This window comes from Balaenoptera musculus, chromosome 4 (assembly GCF_009873245.2).
Source record: "Balaenoptera musculus isolate JJ_BM4_2016_0621 chromosome 4, mBalMus1.pri.v3, whole genome shotgun sequence".
Lineage (NCBI taxonomy): Eukaryota > Metazoa > Chordata > Mammalia > Artiodactyla > Balaenopteridae > Balaenoptera > Balaenoptera musculus.
In genome coordinates, this window is record NC_045788.1 from 61,271,024 (window position 1) to 61,298,745 (window position 27,722).

The 27,722-nt window shown below is 36.1% G+C and overlaps 1 protein-coding gene across 10 annotated transcripts in view; it reads left to right on the top strand.

The window, feature by feature from the left end:
* Positions 1-27,722, top strand: part of YEATS2 (YEATS domain containing 2) — a 110,707-nt gene that overhangs the window by 37,757 nt on the left and 45,228 nt on the right. For 9 of the 10 annotated variants that reach the window (XR_005019780.1, XM_036851613.1, XM_036851618.1 and 6 more), the window contains exons 5-9: positions 1,184-1,429; positions 3,014-3,129; positions 13,797-13,958; positions 22,667-22,778; positions 26,262-26,306. Coding sequence is in view for 9 of the 10 variants with exons in the window: in XM_036851613.1 (XP_036707508.1) it covers positions 1,184-1,429; positions 3,014-3,129; positions 13,797-13,958; positions 22,667-22,778; positions 26,262-26,306 (681 nt within the window). In the remaining variant the exon portion in view is untranslated. The remainder of the gene's footprint in view (positions 1-1,183; positions 1,430-3,013; positions 3,130-13,796; positions 13,959-22,666; positions 22,779-26,261; positions 26,307-27,722) is intronic. The other variant, XM_036851620.1, reaches the window with a different exon arrangement.

Consider the following 27,722-nt stretch of genomic DNA (forward strand, 5'->3'; position numbering starts at 1 on the left):
CATTGTATATATGTGCCACATCTTCTTTATCCATTCATCCGATGATGGACACTTTGGTTGCTTCCATGTCCTGGCTATTGTAAATAAAGCTGCAATGAACATTTTGGTACATGACTCTTTTTGAATTATGGTTTTCTCAGGGTATATGCCCAGTAGTGGGATTGCTGGGTCGTATGGTAGTTCTATTTTTAGTAAAACAATTATTTTTAATTTCAATTAAGCAATTTCTAAAGCTGGGCTTCCTAGGAAGTAACTACATTATAACAACACACTATTTTATATGCAAGTAACAAAACACAGAAAAATACCCTAGGCAGGCTTCAGTACTGGACTGAGGACAGACTGTATATCATTATTAATCATTTTAAACTATTCTATGCTACATTTTATTCCTACGTGGGAGCCATTTTACATACACATTTTTAAAAATCTTTATATTTCTTACAGGAATGTTTTATTTAGAGCAGTTGATGTATTTGTATCAAGCAATGTGACGTTTATTTTTTTTTAAGTCAAATCTGACTTTCTATGTGTTACTATATATATATATTTTTTTAAATTTTTAAATTTAATTTATTTATTTTTGGCTGTGTTGGGTTTTCGTTGCTCTGCGTGGGCTTTCTTTAGTTGCGGCGAGTGGGGGCTACTCTTCGTTGCGGTGCGTGGGCTTCTCATCGCGGTGGCTTCTCTTGTTGCGGAGCACGGGCTCTAGACATGTGGGCTTCAGTAGTTGTGGCACATGGGCTCAGTAGTTGTGGCTCACAGGTTCTAGAGCGCAGGCTCAGTAGTTGTGGCGCATGGGCTTAGTTGCTCCATGGCATGTGGGATCTTCCTGGACCAGGGCTCGAACCCATGTCCCCTGCATTGGCAGGCGGATTCTTAACCATTGTGCCACCAGGGAAGTCCCTATATATTTATCTTTACTTTTCATCTACCTTCTGAGGACTTGCATCTTTAGCTTTTATTGTTAGGACCTTTGCACAATTATTTATCATTCTCTAGTTTTTGTTTTGTTGATTTGGACCACATTAAGGAGTTTGGACTTCATTTTATGGGAGTGGGGTGATTTTGAAGGATTTTAAGCATGATTGGAAATAGATAAGCGTTTTTGGAAAGATCAAACTTTTGCCTACTTTTGTTGGATATGATTAAAAGTTTGTTTTGCTTACCCTCATTTTTGCAGGGATCAAAGACATGTGATACAATGGTTTTTAATCATCCTGCTGTCAAGAAATTTTTGGAATCACCATCTAGGTCATCATCTCCTGCCAATCAGAGATCAGAAACACCATCAGCCAATCATTCAGAAAGTGATTCTTTATCTCAACACAATGACTTCTTATCTGATAAAGACACTAACAGCAATTTGGACATAGAGGAAAGACTCTCAAGCAACACAGAGCAGAGACCAAGCCGAAACACTGGAAGGGTATAGTTGGATGGATGGGAGGGAGCTGAAAGAGAAGGGAACCAGTGTTTGTTAAGAATGCACATATTATTCATTTAACCTTCATAGGAACCATAGGATATAAGTTAATTATAGCCCTTTTAGAGATGGGGAAACTGCGTCTCTATGAGGTTTAAGTTATATTTGTTCACAGGTATCAGAACTGAGAATTAAACTTTTGTCTTTTTATATTTGTCCACAGTATCAGAACTGAGAATCAAACCTGTGTCTTTTTGATTTTACAATTCAAGGCTCCTGTGTACCGCACAACTCCTAGATGCCATTCATGTAGATATGAAAGAAATTTTGAGGAGTTGGCAGTACTGTGACCTTGCCCAAGGTCTTTCCACTCTATCATGTTTATTCTCTCAAGAGCAGTGGCTCTTCATCAGTTTCCTCTTTGAAACTTTATGTTCTAAGATGCTTTAATAACGAGGAAATTTGAAAAACAATAAGTAGAATTGAAAACTGTTTATTGCTCTTTGATCCTGTCAGTTTGTAATTTGAATTCCCATCTCAAGCTGCTCTGAACTTCTTGGTGTAATACTTGGCTCTAGAATCCTTACTGGATAAGACCAGTGGTTTTTCTCAGCCAGATGTTCTGTGATAGAGGAAATTCCCAGGCTGCTTTCCACATACTCAGACATCAAAGATTTGATTATTTTGATAAAATTAAAAAATGTTTCTGATTACAAATTCATATATGTTCATTTTTAAAAATTTTAAACTACAGAAAAGTAAGAGAGAGTAGAAAAGTCATTCATAATGCCACCACCCAAAATCAGAACTCTTAGTGTTTGGATTTAGTTGTCTCCTTCTAGTATACTTTCTGGGGAAATACTGCATATGTTTTTCTTTTTTTAATTAAAATGAATTTAGGTCACACTAGTCATAGGATTCAGAAACCTACTATCTTTTATGTAATATGCATGCTCATGTTTATGTAACAGATATTTAGTGTTTACTGTGTACCAAGCATTTTTCTAAAAACTGTACAAAACTGTCATCTGAGATAGATACTATTATCATCCTTATTTTATAGATGAGGAAATAGAGACAGAAAAGTTAAGTAATTACCCAAGATGGCACATCTAGTAAATGTAAGGGCCAAGGCTTAAACACTGGCTGTCTATATCCATAGTCAAACTTTAAATTAACCATTATGTTTATGTTACTTCTTATTGAAAAATTTGTAATAGTACAGAAGATTGAAAAGAAAGTAAATTCCATTGACCCCTTTCCCCATTTCCATTTCCCAGAGGTAACTGTTGCAGTAGTTTCTTGTGTATCCTTCCACATCCTATTTGCATATACAGAGCAGCTGTTTATGACTGTTACAAACACACACACATATGTGGAATTACAGTGTACAAACTTTTTCTATAAACTAATGCAAAAATTATAGTAAAATTATTCTTTCATGCTCTGAGAGCAGCTACAAAGCCAGAGAATTTTGTAATTTAAAAAAAATTGAGTTAGTCCATTCATTCCTTTTATGATTTTGTGGTTTCTGCCTATTGAAAATTGTCTAAATTGAAAATGCAACTTGATTATGATTTTTTCTAGGACACTTCTGGTATTACTGGCTCCCATAAAACAGAGCAGAGGAATACTGATCTTACAGGAGATGAGACTTCACGACTTTTTGTAAAGAAAACAATAGTAGTGGGCAATGTGTCCAAGTGAGTATTCAGTTGAATTGTCTCATTTTCAGTCATCCATTTTTGGTAATACTCTGGCATTACTCTTATTATCATAGTATTACAGTAAGTATAGGCCTCAAGGATTCTTTTTCCCAAACGCTTAGTTGTTTTAAAAGTGAATGAAAGTCCAGAGACTTGAGACTGCTTCAGTGTGTCTGCTAATCTTTGACGTAGGATAAAATTGTGCTTGGTAAAAATTTTGTAGACGTGAACGTTTATGCAAATGGTGTGTTTTATTAGGCATGTAAGTGTGGATAACTTTGGAGGAACTTTTGACTTCTTCTGGCCTAGTTCTATCCTTAGCGGCCTTTCCTAATTCCTAAAAATGTTTATTTGGTTGCCCAAATTGAAATGTTTTAAATTTATAACAAAAGGTTGTAGAGCAAGTCTTGAAGACAGAATTCCTTCAAGCTAAAGGGCTATCTCTTTAACAGTATGATCTCATGCTGTCTTATGGAAGCATCATCATTTTTGCCGAGTATCTAGGAATGGATAAAGACATCATAAATCTTCAAACAGCATAAGAATGTTATTTCCTCACAAAGCCTTATTTGCCCTTCTCCTCACTAGGCATATTTCCTCTATGCTCTCTTGTCATTTTTATCATATTATATAGTTATTTCCTATTTTCATATATTTTTTCAAATCAGACTGAATCTCTTTTGGGTAGACAGTATATCTTGTTTGTTTTTGTATCTTGCAGTAGTTGGTGTTCAGTAAATATTTGACTGATGAATGAATCAGTATATTTATGAAAACTGTAATTGGATTCAATTACTGAAAATAAAGAATTCAGAATTAGAGTAAATATCTGGGGAGGGGGAATCAGATCTCGGGGGAGTCTTCCAAGTCCCAGTTAATGGACCACTGATAACAAATAAGAAGTACATTAAAAATCTCAGGATAATAAAAACAAAGATTCTCAATGGTCTGTGTCATAGTATTTAAATAGAAGCATGAAATATGACTAAGGCAATTAGGTTTCTGTTTCATGGATTATTTTAGAGTTAGCATGCATTCAGCTAAGGGGACTAATATGAAGTGTTGAGGTCTCAACTATAGTACAAGACAGGTCAGCCCAGAAAAGGCCAAAACTAGAAATTCATGTAGACTCACCAGGCCACCAGAAGATTGGGGGAGAAACAGTTATTGACATTGTCAAACAATTATGTCTGATTTGTAGGTTTTGGGGTTTAAGACCAGCTAGAACTTAAAATACTGGTTAACTGTGGATTTTAAGTAGAGAGGAATGATTGGCATGAGAATTGTAAAGTCCTTGTTTGTTCTGGAAGAGGATAAAAATATCGATTTACTTTGGACGTTGTTAAGAGTGCTCGTTAGAATATCTAAGATAACAACAAAAAGAACAGACATAGAGATTTAAACTTTAAAAGTAGTAAGGGGTTGGACTTCCCCGGTGGTGCAGTGGTTAAGAATCTGCCTGCCAAATCAGGGGACGGGGGTTCGAGCCCTGGTCCGGGAAGATCCCACATACCGTGCGCCACAACTACAGAGCCTGTGCTCTAGAGCCCGTGAGCCACCCGCAAGCCACAACTACTGAGCCCGCCTGCCACAACTACTGAAGCCCGCGTGCTGCAACTACTGAACCCCGTGCGCCTAGAGCGCGTGCTCCACAACAGGAGAAGCCACCACAATGAGAAGCCCGCGCACCGCAACGAAGAGTAGCTCCTGCTTGCGCAGCTAGAGAAAGCCCGTGTGCAGCAATGAAGACCCAATGTAGCCAAAAAGAAAAATGTAGTAAGGTGTGAGGAGAATTGAGTGAAAAAAAGGGGAAAACCCCCCTGATTCCAAAGGAAGGCAAGCAGGAGCAGGAGAGGGGATGTGGAAAAGAAGAAAAAAAGAAAAAGACAAATAGTATAAAATAATTTAGTAGCAATAAATCTAAATGTATCAACAATCATAAAAAATGCATATGGATTTAATTAATGAAAAGAAATAGTTATACTGAGATAAAATAACATCTTTATGCTAATGCATTTGAAAATTTAGATGAAATGGAGAATTCCTAGAAAAACACAACTTAAAATGACTGAAAAAAGGAAAAACCTTGAATAGTTTTAGAACTACTAAGTTTAATTATTGATTTTTAAAACATTTTCTTCACAAAACCAAATTAAACCATGAGGCTTAGATTGCTTTAAAGGCGGAGTGAACAGCTAATTCCAATTGTGTAGAAAACCTTATGGGGAAAAAGAGAACATTTGTCAATTTACATTATGAAGATAGCATAAGTTTGTTAGCAAAGCCAAACAGGGAGTTCATAAGAAAAGGAAAATTATAGGACATTGACACTTATAAATATAGAGGCAAAAGTGCTGAACAAAATCATTAGCAAACTGAAGTCAGTAACTATAGAAATGATAGTAGTTCATGACCAGGAAATGCAAGTTTGGATTAACATTAGAAATTAATAAATATAATAAAGGACATAAAACGTGACCACCTCAGAAGATGCAGAAACATTTGACAAAATTCAAAGTCTATTTGTGGTGAATCCTCATGGCAGACTTGGAATTTAGTTAATCAGATAAAGGATATCTCAAAAAACCTTCAGCAAATATCATACTCAATGGTAAACAATTAAACGCCTTCCCCTTTAGGTTCAGAACAAGACAAGAGATGCTCAGTATTACTACTCCTATTCACCAGTGCACTTGGAGATACTAATAGAGTCATAATACATTAATAAATATGAGGATTAGAAAAGAAGAAACAAAGTGTTGTTATTAATAGATGATATAATTGTCTACACAGAAAAATCTAAAACGATTTTTCATAGTTTTAGAGTTACTGAGAGAGCTTGGCAAGACTATTGAATTACAGTATCAATACACAGAAGTTGATTGTGTTTCTGTATGACAGACTTAGAAAACAGTTCTAAAAAGATGCATTTACTATAGCAATAAAAAATACAACATAATAAATCAAGCAAAAGATATGCTAGCTTTTCATGAAAATGAATAAAATTTTATTAAAACACATGAAAGAACTAAGTAATTAGGAACTTCTCTGGTGGTCCAGTGGTTAAGACTCCATGTTCTCAATGCAGGGGGCACAGGTTCAATTCCTGGTCGGGGAACTAGGATCCCACACACCACAGGGTGTGATCAGTCAATCAATCAATAAATAATTAGATCAGTATACCATGTTCAGGATAGGAAGGCTCAATATTGTAAAAGATACCACTTCTCCCTAAGTTGATATGTAAATATTCTGATTAAAATCCCAGTAGCGTTCAGGAAATTCACAGGTGGCTTTTATTTGTGAAAAACCAAAGGGTCAAGATGGGACATGAATACTCCTAAAGAAAAACTAGGTTAGGCAACTTGGCCCACTGCATTGCTAAGGATAACCATAGACATAGATGAATGTATAGAAGTCCATGACCGTATTTTACAACAAAATGTAATAAGGGGGCCTTGTGAAATAAAGACAGAGCCTCAAAAGGGAGGGCTAAGGATTCTAGTTTTACCATGGTCAGGACTTAAGGGAATGGCTTGTTTTGGCTTTTAAAAGGCAAGAGACCAGTTGCATCCTTCCTGGCAGCAATGAGTAGTAAACAGAAGAGTTCAAAGTTCTAGCACTTTGAAACCTGAATGAAATCAACCCAAAGGCTAGAGGTTTCCTAACCCAGGAATAAAGTATGCCAGTTTATTTCTACCTAATGTACCCACTTAGCAGGAAAAGCAAGATTGATTTTTTTTAATTGCATGGTGATAATCAGAAAACAAAACAAACTTCAAGGGAATGCCCCTTAGGCCAAAAAAAAAGTTTAAAAGAAAAGGGTTAACTGCAAAGATTCACTTTGGTTAGCTGATATAGCTGTTAAATATTGAATGAATTTTAAGGGTTTTTTAAATTGAAAAGTTTCTCCCACCCTTATCCCCTGGCAACCATTTTTCTACTCTACTTCTATGAGTTTGACTTTTTTTTAGATTCCACATCAAAGTGATACCAAGCAGTATTTGTCTTTCTCTGTCTGACTTATGTCACTTAGCATAATGCCCTCAAGCTCCATCCGTTTTGTCACAAATGGCAGGATTTACCTTTTTTCTCAGAACTGAATATTCCTGTGTGTGTGTGTGTGTGTGTGTGTGTGTGGTGTGTATGTGGCCATATCTTTATCCATCCCTTTTAAAACATTTTTTTAAATTGAAGTATAATTGACCTAACAACATTATATTAGTTTTAGGTATGCAACATAGTGATTTGATATTTTTATACATTGCAAAAGGATCACCACGATAAGTCTAGTTACCATCTGTCACCATAGCTGTACATTATCTGTATATTACATGACTTATTTATTTTATAACTGGAAGTTTATGTCTCTTTATCTCCCTCATCTATTTCCTTCATCCACCAACCCCTTCCCCTCTGGCAAACAGCAGTTTATTCTCTGTATCAATCTGTTTCTGTTTTGTTATGTTAGTTTTGTTTAGATTCCACATAAAAGTGAAATCATAGTGTTTGTTTTTCTCTGACTTATTTCACTTAGCATAATACCCTCTAGGTGCATCCATATTGTCACAAATGGCGAGATTTCATTCTTTTTTATAGCTGAATAATATTCTATTGTATGTATATACCGCATCTTGATTCTGTTCATCTGTTGATGTATGCTTAGGTTGCTTTCATATCTTGGCTATTGTAAATAATGCTGCGGTGAACATAGGGGTATATTTATCTTTTTGAATTAGTGTTTTGCATATATTTGGAATTTCCAGAAGTGGAGCTGCTGGATCATGATGGCCATTCTGACAGGTGTGAGGTGATATCTCATTGTGGTTTTGATTTGAATTTCCCTGATGATTAGTGATGTTGAGCATCATTTCATGTGTCTCTTGACCATCTCTATGTCTTCTTTGGAAAAATGTCTATTCAGGTCCTCTGCCCATTTTTTAATCGGGTTGTTTGTTTTTTTGATGTTGAGTTCTATGAGCTCTTGGTATATTTTGGATATTAACCCCTTATCACAGATATGTCATTTGCAAATATCTTCTCCCATTTAGTAGGCTGCTTATTTGTTTTGTTCATAGTTTCCATCAATGTGTAAAAGCTTTTTAGTTTAATGTGGTCCCATTTGTTTATTTTGGCTTTTCTTGCTCTTGCCTGAGAAGACATATTCAAAAAGATATTGCTAAGACTAATGTCAAAGAGCATACTGCCTATGTTTTTTTCTAAGATTTTTATGGTTTCAGGTCTTACATTTAAGTCTTTAATCCATTTTGAGTTTATTTTTGTATATGGTTTGAGAAAGTAGTCCAGTTTGATTCTTTTGCATGTTGCTGTCTAGTTTTCCCAACACCATTTATTGAAGATGCTATTTTTTACCCATTGTATGTTCTTGCCTCCTTTGTTGTAGGTTAGTGGACCAATAAGTGTGGGTTTGTTTCTGGGCTCTCTGTTCTGTTCCGTTAATCTATGTGTCTGTTTTTATGTCAGTACCATACTGTTTTGATAACTGTAGCTTTATAGTGTATATCCATTCATCTCTTGACAGACACTTATTTCCTTGTCTTAGCTATTGTAAATAATGCTGCAGTGAACATAGGAGTACAGATATCTCTTTGATATCCTTTTTTATTGTCTTTGCCTATATACACAGAAATGGGGTAGTTTTTAATTTTTTGTGGACCCTCCATACTGTTTTCCATAATGGCTGCATTTACATTCCCACCAACAGTGCATAAGGGTTCCCTTTTCTCCATATTCTCACCAACGCTTGTTATCGCTTATATTTTTGATGATAGCCATTCTCATCTCAGTTATCGTCTCAGATGTGATATGATAACTCATTGTGGTTTTGATTTGCATTTGCCTGATGATTAGTGATGTTGATCACCTTTTCATGTACCTTTTGACCATTTGTACGTCTTCCTTAGAAAAATATTTATTTACTTCCTCTGCCTATTTCTGAGTCAGGTTTTTGTTTTGTTTTTTGCTATTATATGAGTTCCTCATATGTTTTGAATATTAACCCTTTATCAGGTGTATGATTTGCAAATATTTTTTCCCATTCCATAGGTTGCCTTTTCATTTTGTTGGTGGTTTCCTATCCTGTGCAAAAACTTTTTAGTTCGTTGTAGTTCCACTTGTTTATTTTTGCTTTTGTTGCCTCTGTTTTTGGTGTCATATCCAAAAAATCATTGCCCAGACCAATATCAAAAAGCTTACCCCTTATACTTTCTTTTAGGAGTTTTATGGTTTCAGGTCTTAAATTTAACTTGTTAATCCATTTTGAGTTTATTTTTGTGTATGGTGTGGATAGAGGTTCAGTTTCATTCTTTTGCACATGGCTTTACAGTTTTCCCAATACCATTTATTGAAGAAACTATCCTTCCCCCATTGTATATCTTATCTCCTTTGTCGGAAATTAATTGACCAGTAAGTGTGGGTTTATTTCTGGCCTCTCTATTCTGTTTCATTGATTTATGTGTTTTTATGCCAGAACAACACTGTTTTGATTACTGCAGCTTTGTAATATAGTTTGAAATCAGGAAGTGTGATGATGCCTACAGCTTTGTTCTTCTTTCTCAAGATTGATCTGGCTATTCAGAATCTTCTCTGGTTCCATAGAGATTTTAGGATTGTTTTTCTATTTCTGTGAAAAATGCCATTGGAATTTTGATAGGGATTGCATTGAATCTAAATTGCTTTGGATAGTATGAACATCTTAACTATTAATTCTTCCAATTAATGAGCACAGAATATATATTTATTTGTGCCTTGTTCAGTTTCTTTCATCATTGTCTTATAGTTTTCAGTGTACAGGTCTTTTACCTCTTTGGTTAAATTTATTGCTAAGTATGTTGTATTTGATGCTGTTGTAAATGAAGTTATTGTCTTAATTTCTCTTTCTGATAGTTTGTTGTTAGTGTATAGAAACACAACTGATTTTTTATGTTGATTTTATACCCTGTAACTTTACTGAATTCATTTATTAGTTTTAACAGTTTTGTGGTGGAATCTTTAGGTTTTTCTATATATGATATTATGTTGTGTGCAAATAGAGACCATTTTACTTCTTCCTTTCCAGTTTGGATGCCTTTTATTTCTTTTTCTTGTCTAATTGCTCTGGCTGGGACTTAACAGTACTGTGTAGAAAGACCTGGCAAGAGTGGACATCCTTGTCTTGTTCCTGATCTTAGAGGAAAAGCTTCCAGCGTTCACCATTGAGTACGATGTTAGCTGTAGGCTCGTCATATGTGACCTTTATTATGTTGAGTTATGCTTCCTCTATACCCAGTTTGTTGAGAGTTTTTATCATGAATGGGTATTGAATTTTGTCAGATGCTTTTTCTGCATCTATTGAGATGATCATATGATTTTTAGCCTTCATTTCATTAATGTGGTGTGTTGCATTGGTTGATTTGTGTATGTCAAACCATCATTGCATGCCTGGAATAAATCCCACTTGATCATGTTGTTGATACTTTTAACACATTATTGACCGGGGGATTTTTGCAGAAACTAACACCTGTGGCCGATGGTTTGTTATGTAAGTGAATATTGAAACACCTGCGTTAGAGTAAATATCAACAACGTTTTTTGCACTTAATGTATTTATTTGAAACTTTGTACATGTCTTACTAAAGCATTCTAATATTTTGTTAGAGTGTGATAGGCAGTATAGCAGGCACCTCTGTGCAGGGGAACAGAATATCTATTACAAATATACCATGTTTCAGTGCACTTTCCCCTGGAATAGGAGGCTCTACACTTTCTGGTGGCATTTGTTTTTGGTCCTGTGGGTATTATTTCCTCTCGAATGTATTCTTTTATTTTACCTGATAGTTGACAATGTGGATCTTTGCGGCGCACTGTTCTAGAAACACCACAAGAAGGACCAGGTGTGGGACTACCGCTATATTCACCAGAATGGTCAGTTCCCCATTCTCTAGCTACTGCTAGCAAAAATTACTTGTAAGTCATTTTATTCTGTGCATTAAGGCTGCAGTAAATTTTAAACGCATTGAATAAAACTGCAATTACTCAAATAGAAACCTACTTTCTTATACCATTTTCGAGTTCTCCGGAGGATATTGAAGTTTGCCAGATATTGTTTGGATCAATCAACTCCTTTCATGTATTTATTATACTCTAATATACAGGTGGGCTTAGTTATCTGATGGCCAGTCCTCTGTCTTCTTTTCCTGTAGTTGCTATGGAGGTGTCATGAATAGTTGTCACCATGCGGATTAGCCTCTTGTCTTTCCATATAAGAAGAGTCACTTCTCCCTTCCATAAGAATGTCATTTCTCCCCTCTGTAGATTTTTAGATTTCTCCTTTAATTGGTTTGGTAGACCACGATTCTCTCTTATAGTCCCACAAACTCTGGTTTTATTTTTCAACAATATTTCAGATGTGGACACACTGTTGTAATAATTGTCTTGGTAAATATGGTGCCATGAACCAAGATAAGGTTGTAGGACCGATAATATTGTTTCTTGCAGTTTCTTTCCTTCACCCATGTAAATCTCAAAGTTGCATATATATCCGGTTTCACTTTCACTCACCATCCTGACCAAAATTCCATATTTTGTAAGTTTTCTGGGATTATAGGTTTTGAATCTGAGTTGTCCCCTCCACTTTATCATTGCCTCCTCAAGTGATAGCTCTTGTTTGGGTATATAGATCGATTGAAATTTTGGTAGAAAATAATCCAAAAGAGGTTTAACTTTTGAAATTCTGTCTATAGGCAGTGGAGTTTCTGAGTTATCGGTAAAGTGAAGAAATGCCATTATTTGTTCGAACCTTCTCGTCATAATCTTTGGAAAGATTGGTGTTTCGGGATCAGTCAACCAGTATTCTTTCCAGTGTGACTTTCTTATTTGTCCCATCAAAATTATTAATCCAAGAAACTTCTTCATGTCACTATTGGTTACATCAGTCCATTTTAAAGCCTTACCATACTTTTTATATGATTTTTCATTCTGTTGGTAATACAGGTTTGTTTGAGAAGCGACCAACTTGAAAAAGTCGTTACCAAAAATTAATTCTGTTATTTCACTAACACTTTGCGGGTTATTACATTCAGTAGTTACACCTGATACACCTGTAAAGTCTTCTAATTTTCGTGAAGTGTTGTCTTCAATCCACTCTTCCGTAGAAGCAAAGGAGCATTCTCCAGCACCGTGAGTTTCATTTTCACTTTCCGTATCAGAATCAGTCACTAAGGTTTTTTGTCTTTTTGTTGGTCTAATATTCACGTCGTCTGAATCAGAACTATATTCTGAAGAACTGTCATCTTCTGAGGCACTAGTGTATATGTCGCTGGGACAGTCAGAGAAAGTATCTGTATAAAATTCACCGAAAAATTCTTCTTCACTCAAAATTTTGTGATGCGTCATTTTTGAAAATTTTATGGTAATAAACTTGCATTTATAATATACACAGGATTGGGACAGAAACCTAACAGAGCAAAATGTGAATGATAATGACAGTCATAAGTTGTATAATGAACCCTTGATCAATTTTAAGCTCTAACAACTTTGCACGGTGATGTTAATTGTATCACTCTGTATTGATATGTCTCCGGTCAATAACGTTCGGTTAACAAAAGATGCATTAATACCTCTCTGGTCGGTAATGTGTCAATGTACTGTTGAATTCTGTTTGCTAATGTTTTGTTGAAGAATTGTGCATCTACTTTTATCAGGGATACTGGCTTGTAATTTTCTTGTAGTATCCTTATTTGGCTTTGGTATCAGGGTAATTTTGGCTTTGTGAAATGAGTTTGTTGAGTGTTCCCTCCTTTTCTGTTTTTTGGAAGAGACTGAGGATTGGTACTAATTCTTTAAATGTTTGGTAGAATTCACCCTTTAAAGCCATCTGGTCCTGGAATGTACTTTTTTGGGAGGTTTTTACTAATTCAATCTCCTTACTAGTAATTGTTCAGATTTTCTATTTCTGCACGATTCAGTCTGGGTAAGCTGTATATTTTTAGGATTTATTCACTACTTCTAAGTTGTCCGGTTCGTTGGTGTGTAATTGTTCTCCGTCTCTTATGATCCTTTGTATTTGTGTAGTATGAGTTGTAACATCTCCTCTTTCATTTATAATTTTATTTATTTGAGTCCGTTGTGTCCCCCCCCGACCCCCGCCGCTTTCTTGGTAAGTCTGGGTAAAGGTTTTTGTCTATTTATCTTTTCAAAAAACCAGCTGTTCGTTTCTTTGATCTTTTCTACTGTGTTTTTGGTCTCAATTTATTTCCACTCTGATCTTGATAATTTCCTTCCTTCTACTAACTTTGGGCTTAGTTTGTTTTTTTCTTTCTAGTCCCTTATGGTGTAAAGTTAGATTGTGTATATGAGGTCTTTCTTTTTTCTTAATGTAGGCATTTATCACTGTAAACTTCTTTCTTAGAACTGTTTTTGCTGCATCACTTAGGTTTTGGTGTGCTCTATTTCCATTTTCAGTTGTCTCAAGATATTTTTTGATTTCTCTTTTGATTTGTTTTTTCACCTATTTGTTGGTAAGTAGCATGTTGCTTCATCTTCACATATGTGTAAATTTTCCCATTTTCTTCTTGTAATTGATTTTTAATCTTGTTTTAAGTAATAGTTAATTGGTTTGTTAGGAAAAAAGAATTCGAATAGTTTTTTTTTTTTTTCTACTCTAGGTACATACCTCCTGATAAGAGAGAAGAAAACGACCAATCAACCCACAAGTGGATGGTATATGTCCGAGGGTCTCGTAGAGAACCCAGCATTAATCATTTTGTCAAGAAAGTTTGGTTCTTTCTTCATCCCAGCTATAAACCAAATGACCTTGTGGAAGTTAGGTGAGCACACTTGAGTTATTAAACCTGAGAAGTACAGATTTACTGAAGTGGAAGGAAAGTGATTTAACTTGAGAACACTCCCTTGAAATTCTTGTGTTATTAATAATTTACTCTGCTTTGGCTTTTAGTCACAGTATAGTTTTAGCTGTGGTTCCCTCTTGCAGATTTCTGTCTCACTGAACAGGTACCATCCCCTTCTGTCAGGTTGTTACCATATGAATTATATTAGCTGATTCTGCTCTCCTCTGGAAATAGCTTAACTTGTTTATACAGATACAATGTTACTGTTTTTTATGATTATCAAAATATAATAGAATTGAGTAAAGGTTTCTGAAATTACAGAAATATTTAATGTTGAAAGTTCTCCATGATCTCACCTTCTCAGAAGTAACCCTTAATGATATTTTTCCTGTATATATAAACTTAGTATAGTTGTTGGGGTTCTTTGTTGTCATTATTATTTCACAAAGATGGAATGATAATATATATATTGTTCTGAAATTTGTTTCATTTAGGTGTATTCTTTACATCTTTATGTGATGTTACGTATCACATATATATTCATTATATGAATGTATTGTAGAAGTGGTTGTGGGTCTTTATCAGTGAAATCTCCTGTATCCTCAGCTTTCGTCAGAACATTCCCTCCACTCCTGACTCTTAAGTAAAACATGGCTATCTCCTGAGAACACCACTTCTCCCAAGAAAACTTTCAAGTGGCAGCTGTTTTTTTCTCTCACACAGCATGTACCATTGGGTCTAAAAATGGGGTGCATGTCTTTCTTGCTCATATTTGTGGCTTCTAGACCACCCTTTCCCTTCTTCTCTCTAAAAACCTCAGCTCCTTTGAAGCTTCGTAAGATCTGCTGCTCTTCCTTGTCGCAGGCATCTACTGATTTCCCAGTCAATCCTCTCTTTCAAAAACAGTTTTAGCACCTGGTGTACTGATTTTCTGTCTAGCAGTGCTCTCTTTTTTTTTTTTTAACATTTATTTTATTTATTTTTGGCTGCGTTGGGTCTTCGTTGCTGCTCACAGGCTTTCTCTAGTTGCGGTGAGTGGGGCTACTCTTCATTGCGGTTCGCAGGCTTCTCATTGCGGTGGCTTCTCTTGTTGTGGAACACGGGCTCTAGACGCATGGGCTTCAGTAGTTGTGGCACGTGGGCTTCAGTAGTTGTGGCTCGTGGACTCTAGAGTGCAGGCTCAGTAGTTGTGGCGCATGGGCTTAGCTGCTCCGCGGCATGTGGGATCTTCCTGGACCTGGGCTCGAACCCGTGTCCCCTGCATTGACAGGCGGATTCTTAAGCACTCCGCCATCAGGGAAGTCCCTCTAGCAGTACTCTTGCCCTCATTCTTAAGGGCTTTGACATGCAGATAGACAATTCGTCCAAAACCCTGATCTCCCAGTTCATTGATAACCTCACTTTAATAATAAGGTTATGGTAGTGATATACCATAGAATCTAAGCTGAGTAAGGAGAGAAGGAGATTACATAAGAGCAGTGATGGGTAGTGCAAACTGGTGTGGGCAAGAAATGGAAATCTCTGTGGGGGTCAAAGGAATGGAGTCGGAAGATAGGAGTTGTTGGTCAGAAAGTCAAATACCTGGAAATGAGATATTTTTGTAGCTAATACAGAACATTTATCTTCTTCATATGGATAGTTATGCGTTTATCAGTTATCAGCTGATCTGTCCTTTAATACACACTAAATTCTGACATAAACATGGATCTGATGCTAGATTCTGTTAATGATTTTGATTCCTGTACTAGTATTATACTATTTTTAAAAATTAATTAATTAATTAATTTTTGGCTGTGTTGGGTCTTCGTTGCCATGTGCGGGCTTTCTCTAGTTGTGGTGAGCTGGGTCCACTCTTCATTGCGGTGCGGTGTGTGGGCTTCTCATTGCGGTGGCTTCTCTTGTCGCGGAGCATGGGTTCTAGGCGCGGGGGCTCAGTAGTTGTGGCTCGTGGGCTCTAGAGCGCAGGCTCAGTAGTTGTGACACATGGGCTTAGTTGCTCTGCGGCATGTGGGATCTTCCCGGACCAGGGCTGAAACCTGTGTCCCCTGCATTGGCAGGCGGTTCTTAACCACTACGCCACCAGGGAAGTCCCTATACTATTTTAATTGTTTTGCTTTATAGTATATTCTGATGTCGGGTAGAGTATGTTCCCCTGATTATTATTATTCTACGGTTTTTGTCTTGGTCATTCTTGAGTATATATGTTGTTCCAGATTAGTTTAGAATCTCTGTCAAGTTATGGATTGAAATTGCATTGAACTAATGATTAATTTTCACACTTTTTATGATATTGAATCTTTCTGTCTTGTCTATCCTGGAGAATCAATCAGTGTAAACAAGATTTTTTTCTTTTTTTTTTTTTTTAATTTTTATTATTTATTTATTATGTTTATTTTTGGCTGTGTTGGGTCTTCGTTTCTGTGCGAGGGCTTTCTCCAGCTGCGGCGAGTGGGGGCCACTCTTCATCGCAGTGCGTGGGCCTCTCACTATCGCGGCCTCTCTTGTTGCGGAGCAGAGGCTCCAGACACTCAGGCTCAGTAGTTGTGGCTCACGGGCCCAGCTGCTCCACGGCATGTGGGATCTTCCCAGACCAGGGCTCGAACCCGTGTCCCCTGCATTGGCAGGCAGATCCTCAACCACTGCGCCACCAGGGAAGCCCAAGATTTTTTTCTTTTAATGTTGATAAAACTTCCTTTATTTTCTTGACATATTTCACTGGATAGAACCTCAGAAAAGTGTTGATACTCTGTTTTTTTCTAATGGTAGAGTTTGATAGAGGAGCAATTACATTCTTAGGCTCTCAAACATTAGTATTGAGAAGGCCTTGTCTGTGATTTTGTTTCAGTCTATACCTGATTCATGAAATCTTTCAGAAATACCCGATACAGCTCATCTAGCCTCACCTGGAATTCCACTGGTGACCCAGACTTGTTTTCTTTGCTAGGAATACCATCTTCCTGTTGTCTGTCTTCTTCACTTACACACACATGCACATATGCATATGTACACGCACACACTGTCTTTCTTAAGGTCTGCTGTTTATGCTTCAAGACATAACTCAGGTTACTTTCTCAGTGAATCCTTCTTTGCTCTACTTTCTTACAGGGGTTAAAATACAGTAAATGATTGTTTACTTGAATTCTTGGGATAGTAACAATATTTTATAGTTTAAGATAGCTTACAGGGTAACAGTATTTTCTGAGTTTAGATATACTGACTCCAGATAAGTCCAGTATTTTAATACACATATTTTAGTGAGTTTGGTAAGAAATAGTAGATGAGTTTAAAAAGTGCTTTGTCTGTAAAAATATAAATAATAAAAAGAATATATGTTTTAATGTCCAGACCAGCAAGAAATTCCTTTATATAGTAAAAACAGCAACAAAAATACTGTTTTAGGAAAACATTTTATTTAATATAAAGCATGTGAATCAGTTAAAATGTATTAATCATATTTTTTATTGATGATAAACATCTGATTTACCAAAAATGGGATTAAAAACTCATTACATAAAACCCTAATACTTAATGATGCACATCAATGCCTATTTTATTTCTCAGTTCTCATCCCAGGAATTAGAATTTGTGAAACACACTGAGTTCCTTTAAGTTTTAGAATATATCATGCAGTAATATATGAAATTGTATTTATTAAGAAATCTTTACTAATCTGCAGGTAAAGGTGGCAAATCACACTTATCAGGTTGTATTGTAACAGTCTGAGGAAATCCAAGGAAAAGATCATACATATAGCTCCTCTTCAAATTTCTCTCTCATCTTATACATCTGGAGTATCTTCCGTTAATAGTAAATGAACTTTATTTTCTGAAATTTATGAGGCTTCACATCATGGAAATAGCCTCTGACAATTATTTTCTGTCTGGTCCATGCCACTCTGACAGTATTGCATAACTGGCTGTGGTGGTATATCTGACCAGTTAGTTTTTCACAGCTTGTGAATTGCACCATTACTACATACCTTTCCCAAGAGCATACTTTCCCATACTTTATTAGCTACTGGGTTATGATTTTTAAATAGTATTTTAAAAGAGATCCTTGCTTGTGTGCTTCTGGTGTTTAAAACTCCTGAGAAATAATTTGTTAATGATTAACCACATCTCTGTGTTTTTATAGCAAGTAATGTATATAAGTTTATTATTACACTTATTAATTTACATGTATGTCTCCCTTACTAGATTTAGAACTTCTCGATGTTTGGGGCCTTTTCTTAGTTCTTTCTCTCCCTGTGATCTAGCACAGTGTCCAGCATGTAGTAAATGTCATTTCTTGTTGAGTGAATTATTGAATTCATGATATGAGCCATTCCATTTGTAGGTGGCTGTGTTTGTTTGGAAGTTTTTAATTATATTGAGCAGAGACCTAACTTCTTTAACTTCTAAACAGTACACGTCCCGTTTGTTTTGTAACACCCCACAGAATCAGTGTAGTCCCTTTTCCATGTAGCTGTTGTTCAAATATTTTGAAAGCAACTGTTAGGTCTCTTCTATTCTCCTCCAAGCCAAATATCCACATTTGTTTCAGTTGTCTTTCGTGTGACTTTGTTTTATGTTCCTCTGCCATCCAGGTTATATTCTCTGACACACTCTGGTTTGTCTGTATTCTTAAAATATTCTTCTTAGAGCTAAACTTTAAATTTCAGGTAGGACAGAACATTAACATGTGTCCTAGATTTAATTATAACTGTGTTCTTTACAAGGCTTTTAAGATGTTTCTTGTGTCAAGTATCTAAAGTAACGTGATGAGTAGGCGAGATCTTTTCAGCTGCCTTGAAACTTGGGGATAATCTTTATCTCTGGACCAAAGCACATGTGTGTTCATCGTGCACTCTGAGTCTCCTCGTCAGAGCACATTACCTGATGAAGAGCATAAGTAGATTCTGTTCCTATAGACCATCTGTTTTCCATTTGGTTCAGTTATTCCTTAGCCAGCTTCTTAAAAGCTGTGACTGTAAACTTTGCTTTTAGGCACAAGATAGTCACTAAATGTATGCTAGGCTCAGGACTTGATACAGGGATTGCAGAGATGAAGAACACATGGTTACTGTGTCAGTAGAATATTCCTGCCCTTGGTGCGTGAGAGACTAGAGTGTGCTCGGCCCACAAGGGAATGTCCTAGTGAGCCTCTTCAAAACGTTTGTATCATTAAAAAAAATAAGCATGGGCCCTGGAGTTTAAATCTCAGATCCACTACTTATTTGCTGCATGACCTTGGGCTAGTTATTTAGCCTCACTGTGTCTCAGAGGGGATATTTCATATTGTGATTCAAAAATTAGATAAGTTAATAGATATAAAGGGCTTAGAACAGTGGTAGGATCATAGTAAACAATATAAGTGTTTGCTTCTGCTGCTGTTATAAGGAACAGAATGTGTTTACCCTGAAAAGAAGAGAACTTAGTGGAATGTTTGAGTTTTTTTGAAGGTCATGTGGAGGAGGAATTTGTGATTGCAGAAGGCATACTAGAAGTAACATGCAGGAGGAAGATGAAATATTTTTATAACAGAGCTCTTTAGAAATGTGATAGAGAGTGTTATTAAGGTAATGAATTCTGGGTCACTAGAAGTGATCCTAAAAGACTGGTTGCCCATTTGAATTATTTGGGCAAGGAATTGTGCTTCATTCTGTATTTTTAGGAAAGCCATTTTTAAAGCCTAGTATTCTGTGGGTTGTCTTCTTGGTTATTGATACATTTCACCCTCTATGAGGAATCTAGAAATATAGAAGTCTATTTAGGGGAAGCAGTCCCTTTTTGTGTGAAATACATATGTCTTTTGAAGTATAACATTTCTGTAGCTGTCTTATCTGTTGGTAGGTCTTGGATTCCTTTTTTGTTTCCAAAAATATGGTTAGGGAGGAATTTCCTGTGAAAAAGCATTGTTCCTTTTTCCTGATTTGTCTGTCTTCTGTCTTCCCTGGCAGCAGTCCTTCCTGTCCATTCACTAGAGTTTAGCCTACGTACACAAATTGAGGAGCACAGCTGATTTACTATATCCTTTGTAAGAGAAATTCAGCATACAAACCATGAGATTGACGAATATTGCAAAATGAATTTGGGCCATCCACTTAGCTTTACCGGAATTTAAGTGACTAAACTTGTCATCAATAGAATTTCCCTTAATTATTCTTCTTAAGTCCACCATGTCTGTAGGCCCCACTGTATCTCTGGCTTTGGATTCCTTTTCAAGCTGCTGTCTCAAGTCAGCCTTCTCATTTGACCCCAAGCCTGTCTTTATTGCTGTCTGAACCTATGCTGACATCATGGCTACTTCTCTTACTAACTCAGCTGGTTTCTTCCATCCAGGGCACTGTGTTTCTTTGCTTTCTTTTCTCTAGTTTATAATACAGCTGTTGCTTCCTCTACTTTCCAGGCTGCTCTCATACTCAGGGATTTTTCCTGCTTTGGGCTCTCCTGGTAGCCTCTGGTTTTGTGCCTGATGATTCATATTAGTTCCTAGACTCCTCTCAGGTTGTGTTCTTGGACTCTGCCCTTACTGAATTCATGTCCCTCCTTAGTTTTCCAAAAGCACATCCCACTGACAGTCCTTTCTCCCTGCAATCTTGGCATTCTCTCTCATTACAGGAATTCCAAGCCATTGATTCATAATGAACATTTTCATTTTAAAGCATTCTCTCTTTCCCGCATTAACTTAAACCATATTATTCTTGAGTACATGAAGGTCTCAATTAAATTTTTAAACTTTTTATTCTGGAAAATTCCATACCTATATTGGGTTGGCTAAAAAGGTCCTTTGGTTTTTAAGTAAAAATAAGACACATTTTTCATTTTCACCAAGAACTTTATTGAACAGTGGATTCACCGTTTTGTTCCACTGCCTTCTGCCATTTTTCAGGCAACTTCATAATTCCATCTTTCCAAAACTTTTTATCTTTTTGAGCAAAGAACTGTTCTAGGTACCTTTTACAGTCTTACAGGGAATTGAAATTTTTTCCATTAAGCGAATTCTGTAAAGACTGAAATAAATGGAAATCCAAAGGTGCAATGTCTCGTGAATACGGCGGATGAATCAGAACTTCCCAGCCAAGCTGTAACAGTTTTCGCCTGGTCATCAAAGAAACATGCGGTCCTGTGGTATCCTGATGGAAGAAGGTTATGTGTTTTCTGTTGACTAATTCCGGACACTTTTGGTCGAGTGCTGCTTTCAGTTGGTCTAATTGTGAGCAGTACTTGTTGGAAATAATCGTTTTGTTTTCCAGAAGGCGCTCATAATAGAGGACTCCCTTCTAGTCTAACCATGTACACAACATCACCTTCTTTGGATGAAGACCGGCCTTTGATGTGGTCGGTGGTGGTTCATTTCGCTTGCCCCACAGGCAAAGCTTCCATTCCACATTATTGTACAGTATCCACTTTTCATCGCCCGTCACAATTTGTTTTAAAAACAGACTGTTTTCATTATGTTTCAGTAGAGAATCGCATGCGGAAATATATGGTCAAGAAGGTTTTTTTGCTTATGTAGAACCCAAATATCAAAGTGATTAACATAACCTAGCTGGTGCAAATGATTTTCAGTGCTTGATTTGGATATTTTGAGTATGCCGGCTATCTCCCACGTGGTATAACATTGGTTGTTCTCAATTAATGTCTCGATTTGATTGCTGTCAACTTCAACTGGTCTACGCAACCGTGGAGCATCGTCCAGCAAGAAATCTCCAGCATAAAACTTTTGTAAACCACTTTTGACACATTTTGATCAGTTACAGCACCTTCTCCATACACTGCACAAATCTTTTTTTGCATTTCAGTTGCGTTTTTATCTTTCTTGAAATAATAAAGCATAATATGCCAAAAATGTTCCTTTTTTCTTCCATCTTCAATATTAAAATGGCTACACAAAAATTCACCAATTTTGATAAGTTCTTTTTTAAATGCACGCTGATATGACAGCTGTCACAATACAGTCTAACAAAATTGTTTCAAATGAAGTTAAAGACAACTAAGCGCTACTAGAGCGAACTTACTGAAAAAAATGAACGTACCTTTTGGCCCACCCAGTACAAAGTAGAGTATATTGAATCCTCACGTACCCAACACCAATTATCAACAGCATGCCAGTCTTTTTCTCATCAATCTTCCTTTTTATTCCCTTCACAAATTACATTTTGACTGCTGAAAATTCTCTAGTCCAATTAGCATTCACACACATTCCTCTCTATTCACTAAAATTATATAAAGTCCTATATAATTTGTTAAGTCTTCTTAGTAGATAGTTTCAAATAAATTGTCACTTTCAGATTGAGCATTCATGATTTATTTTGTTTTTGCCAGAGTGGAGGAATAAATGATTGTGTTGGGGTAGGGAACGTACCTCACAGCCTATGTCTATCAAGTAGCAATCAAGCTTTAATACTGCAACATCCATCAAATCACCTTAGTTCCCTGTCTGTGAAAATAATGACACTGGATTGTATGGTATAAGTGTCTTAGCTCTAAGTATTCAGTAGTTGAAAGTTTAATGTAGGTTTGAGTTGAATTTTTTATGATTTAGCATTTTAGCAAAATTCAGCATATTGATTTAGCATCAAGTGAGGAAATCTAAATAATTATTAGAAACATGTGAAGTTCTAACTTAGCCATTATGGGAAAACTATTCTTTCTAGAATGAGAGAGTGAACATGGACTAATATATTAATATCTGCTTTTCCCTAGAGAGCCTCCTTTTCACTTGACCAGAAGAGGCTGGGGTGAGTTTCCTGTCAGAGTTCAAGTTCACTTTAAGGACAGCCAGAACAAGCGGATAGATATCATACATAATCTGAAGGTATTGTAACAAAACATTGCTCCCCAGAAATGAAGTATCTTTTTTCACCTCCACTTGAAGTGGTGGGTTAGGCCTCTGAGAGAAGTGGCCATGGATAGTGGGAGCAGGATAAATCTTTTTGAGTGTGTTTTGCTTACTGCTACAACACTTGCCTTCTGAAAGCTGGGGAAGGGCTCACTTTACAGCAGAATGTATATTCTTTAAAAAGATGAACTGGTCAGATAATCAGAAGAATCTCTGATCAGAGATCACTGGTACTGTGTTACCTGGGGCTAACAAGTAAATGAAATCTTTTTCTTTTTAATCTGTATTTTACTTTTTACATTTTAATTTTCTGTAAAAAGAGGCACAAATAATAAGCCTTGTCTATTTATCTCTTAAGGATAAAGATAGAAGTGAACATATTTTAGGAAATACTAAGTACTGTGGAAGGTTGTAATACTTTTGAAATCCTTAACTGATATATCCAGATGGTTTATTATGTAACCATTACAAATTTTATTTTAAAAAGTGTTTTTTATACATGGGAAAAACTACCATTATAGTAAATGAAAAGCATAGAGTATAAAACTATGTATATAGTATGAGGTCAACCGAGATTTTAAATAGGTAGAAAAAACACAAAAGAAATACCCTAAAAAGTTGGAGTAATTGAAGTAACGACATTGTGGGCAGTTTCTCCTGCCCCTTTTTTCTGTGTGTGCATGTGTGTGTTTTTCTTTTCCAGTTTTATATAATAAACATTTAACTTTCATAGTTGGAACACAGACCATTTTTTTAAAGTGCCCCACATCCCTCTCTGTAGTAACCTCGTGTACATTTTCTCCCGTAAAATATAATCCTAATATTGAACTTCTCCCAAAGCGCCCTTACTTTGTGATTTACCACATTATTCCCATTAATTGTCCCCAGGTGAATCTGAGTACATTTTCAGAATTCCTCTTTTGTTCCCTTTGTTCCACAAACATACCTTTTTCAACCTTAAGGCCGCCTGAGATTCGTCCTCCATTGTTGGTAAACAGCACTACTTAACTTCATGTTTAAGTTATTTTCTAGAGATTACTGTAAAACAAGATTGCCTTATAACCTCAGAGAAGAACTGAAACCAAATAAAGAACATATAGCCACTTTGTTCGGAGGGGCAGGATATGTTCCCACTTACTTAGAGGAAGGTGTGAAATAGTTTTGCTTTCCTCTTAACTTATTTTAAGCACTGTACATACCATCTTATATTGCACTGGGCCCAACCCTAATCCCTAAAATAAAGGGAATTGTTTACATAGTTTTTATACATATTTTATTGTCCTTATCACTTAGAGTTCCTGGTGAATGATTGAGACAGTTTTAAAAGTATTTCTTACCAGATTTTCCTTAATTTTACTATTTATTACGTGTTGATTGGCCTTGAGAACTTAAGCACCTCTGTTGTGACCACTGATCTTTATTTATTATGGAGTATCATTTTTCCTGCAATTTCTTTGTTAACTCTCAGAACCACCTTTGATTCTTCCCTCTGAGTTCTAAATATTTGTTCACTTGCAAACCATTACTCTTTCTTCATAATTTTTCTTATAGACTACCCTTCGCCCTTTCCACTCTTAGTAGGCTATTATTATACTCTGTCTCCTGATTAGCTTCTTTAATGCTAATCTGTCTTCTTTCCCCTCAGTCCATTCTGTACACCGCCATCAGATTAGTCTTCCTGAAACAGGAGAACCATTATGTTGTTCCTCTCTGAGAAGCTTTGATTGAATTCCTGTTATTCAGGTTCAGACTCCCCTGCCTACTATTCCAGGCTCTTCACATTTTGACTTGACGTACTTACCCTAAATTATCTCACACTAATCCCCTGCCTGAACATCCTACTCCAGCCAGGTCAGTCTGTTCATGTCCCAGAAATGCCTTAGGCCGTCTCTTAAGTCTTCTTTTATGCTCTCGCCTCCTCGAATGCCTGTGTGTATTCTTTCCATTCTTCATGTTCCTGTGTAGCTTTTCCTGGCTATTAAAGTCCATAGCGATCTCTCTGTATTCTGAAATTCTGTAGTACATAACAATCTATATTTGATACTGTAATAATTACATTATATACTAAATACTCAGTGTTAAGAGTTCAATAAAATTTAAAGTTTCTGGGATGAAATTCACATATCTGCATCCCTGACAGGTAGTCATCTAACCTCTCCTCAACCATCACTGGAGCACAGTAATTACCAAAACAATCCGTTTATCCATTTAGTAAATAAACTTTTAGAAGCTTCTTTCATAAATTTACCTAAAACTGCCGCCCGTTCCTCCCCCACCACCCCTTCTAAGCTTGATCTCATTTATCCTAGTTTGATTTCTGGAATAGTACAGAACAGGACTTTGTTTTGTTTTGTAAGAACTCTAAAAATGTTTAATGATAGCGTTTGTGTCTCTCCTTAAATCATTTCTTCCTCAGCCAAAACCTGTTCTTGTAACATTTCTTGTATGCTGTGCTTTCTTTCCAGTTTCTCTTGTCATTTTGATAATAGTTCTATCAGTGTCTCTCTCAAAATGTGGTCCCAAGAATAAAACATAGGCCAGTGCAGATTACAGAGGCTTAATCTATGCTCTGGATCTATGCTCTGAAGGATATGCAAAATGGATGTAGCCTTAAAATTGCCCATATCTTTTTAACAGTCATACTGTTGGCGAAGGTTTAAATGTTAAAACTCCAGATCTCTTCCATGGGGCTACTATAAATCTACCCTCTATTGCCTTTTCTATTATGAACACTAGGTCTCATGACTGAGTTGTCTTCTCTGTGTTGGCTGCAAAGGAACTCAGCCAGACTGAAATCTACTTCTTGCAAGCCTTTAGAATTTTCTATTTACTAACTTATCCCTGGCTTCATTTTTTCCCCCATCTTTCCTTTCCTTTTCTTTCCTTTCTACCCAACTTAACCATTTTTACCTATTGATCTTACTGTATAAGATTTATATGGTAAGCTGCCACAAATCCTTTTTTTAAATTTTAATTTTAAATATAAATTAAAGTATAAGAATAAGAACCTAACCTCTTTGTATGTAATTGTAAACTTTTTTGTTTATATTATTAACATTCCCTCAATTTATACTCCTTTCTCTCCTCTAAAGTAAATCATCCATGAAGCTAATGTACTGGTAGTTATTAGTATTGCCTATATTGCCTAAGTTTTCATTCATTTTTTGCACAAGTGCTTAGTAAATATACCCTAAGTATATAATTGTGTCATCACACTGCATGTATATTTTTATAGTCTGTTTTTATAACTACCTATATGTCTGAGGTTGTTTTCATTTATTTTACTCAGTTCTTCTCTCAGAAAATTGAGGGTTTTTATTGACATGATGAATTTATACGTTATGAAAAAGTAGATCCTATGATATGAAGACTTGCAGTGAAAGGGGTTTTAGATAAGACTGTATCCTAAGCTTTTTAAGTAAGCATAGTGAAACTTAATACTCTTCTGTCTTTCAATAGCTGGACAGAACTTATACTGGCTTGCAGACTCTTGGAGCAGAGACGGTAGGTTATTTTCCTACAGTATTATTTGGGAACAAGTAGAATGAAAATTGATCTTCGTTTTTAATTAGGAAAAAAAAAAGTGCTTAATTTTAAAAAAAGTTTCTCTCCCCCCTTATTTACTTATTTATTTTTAAATTGTGATAAAATATACATAAAATTTACCATTTTAATCATTTTAAAGTGTGAGGTGGTATTGAATATATTCACATTTTCATGCAGCTGTCACTACCATTCATCTCCAGAGAACTCTTCATCTTGGAAAACTGAAACTACCCATTTATAATAACTCACCCTCTTCCCGCAACCCCTAAACCACTCTTCTATTTTCTGTCTCTATGAATTTGACTACTCTAGGTACCACATAAGTGGAATCATACAGTGTTCTTTTTTTTGTGTGACTGCCGTATTTCACTTAGCATAATGTTCTCAAGATTCATCCACGTTGTAGCATGAATCAAAATTTCCTTCCTTTTTAAAGGCTGAGTAACATTCCGTTGTATGTATACATCACATTTTGTTCAACCACTTATCTGTCAGTGAGCACTTGAGTTGCTTCCATCTTTTGGCTATTGTGAATAATGCTGCTAAGAATGTGGGTCTCTCTGTTCGAGTCCCTGTGTTCAGTACTTTGGGGTGTATACCCAGAAGTGGAATTACTGGATCATACAGTAATTCTATTTTTAATTTTTTGAGAAACTGCCACACTGTTTACCATAGCAGCTGCATCATTTTACATTCCCACCAACAGTGTGTAAGGGTTTCGATTTCTCCACATCTTTGCCAGTGCTTGTTGTTTTCTGTTTTTTTGATACTATCCAGGGAGTGTGAGGTGGTATTTCTTTGTGGTTTTGGTATGCATTTCTGTAATAATTATTGATGTTGAGCATTTTTTCATGTGTTTATCAGCCATTTATGTATCTTTTTTGGAGAAATGTGAATTCAAATCGTTTGTCCATTTTTGAATTGGGTTGTTTGGTTTTTTGTAGCTGAGTTTTAGGAGGTGTCTCTATATTCTTGAGATTAATCTCTTATCAGATATATGATTTACAGATATTTTCTCCCATTCTGTGGGTTGCCTTTTCACTCTGTTATCATGTCCTTTGATGCACAGAAGTTGTAAATGTTGATGTAGTCTAATGTATCTGTTTTTTCTTCTATCTGTACGTTTTGTATCGTATCCAAGAAATCATTGCCAAATTCAGTGTTATGACACTTTGCCCCTATATTTTCTTCTGAGAGTTTTATTGTTTTAGGTGTTATGTTTAGGTCTTTGATCCATTTTGAGTTAATTTTTGTATATGGTGTAAAGTAAACTTCCACCTTCATTCTAATGCATGTGCATCTCCAGTTTTCCCAGCACTATTTGTTGAAAAACTGTCCTTTTCCCAATCAGTGGTCTTGGCACCCTTGTCAAAA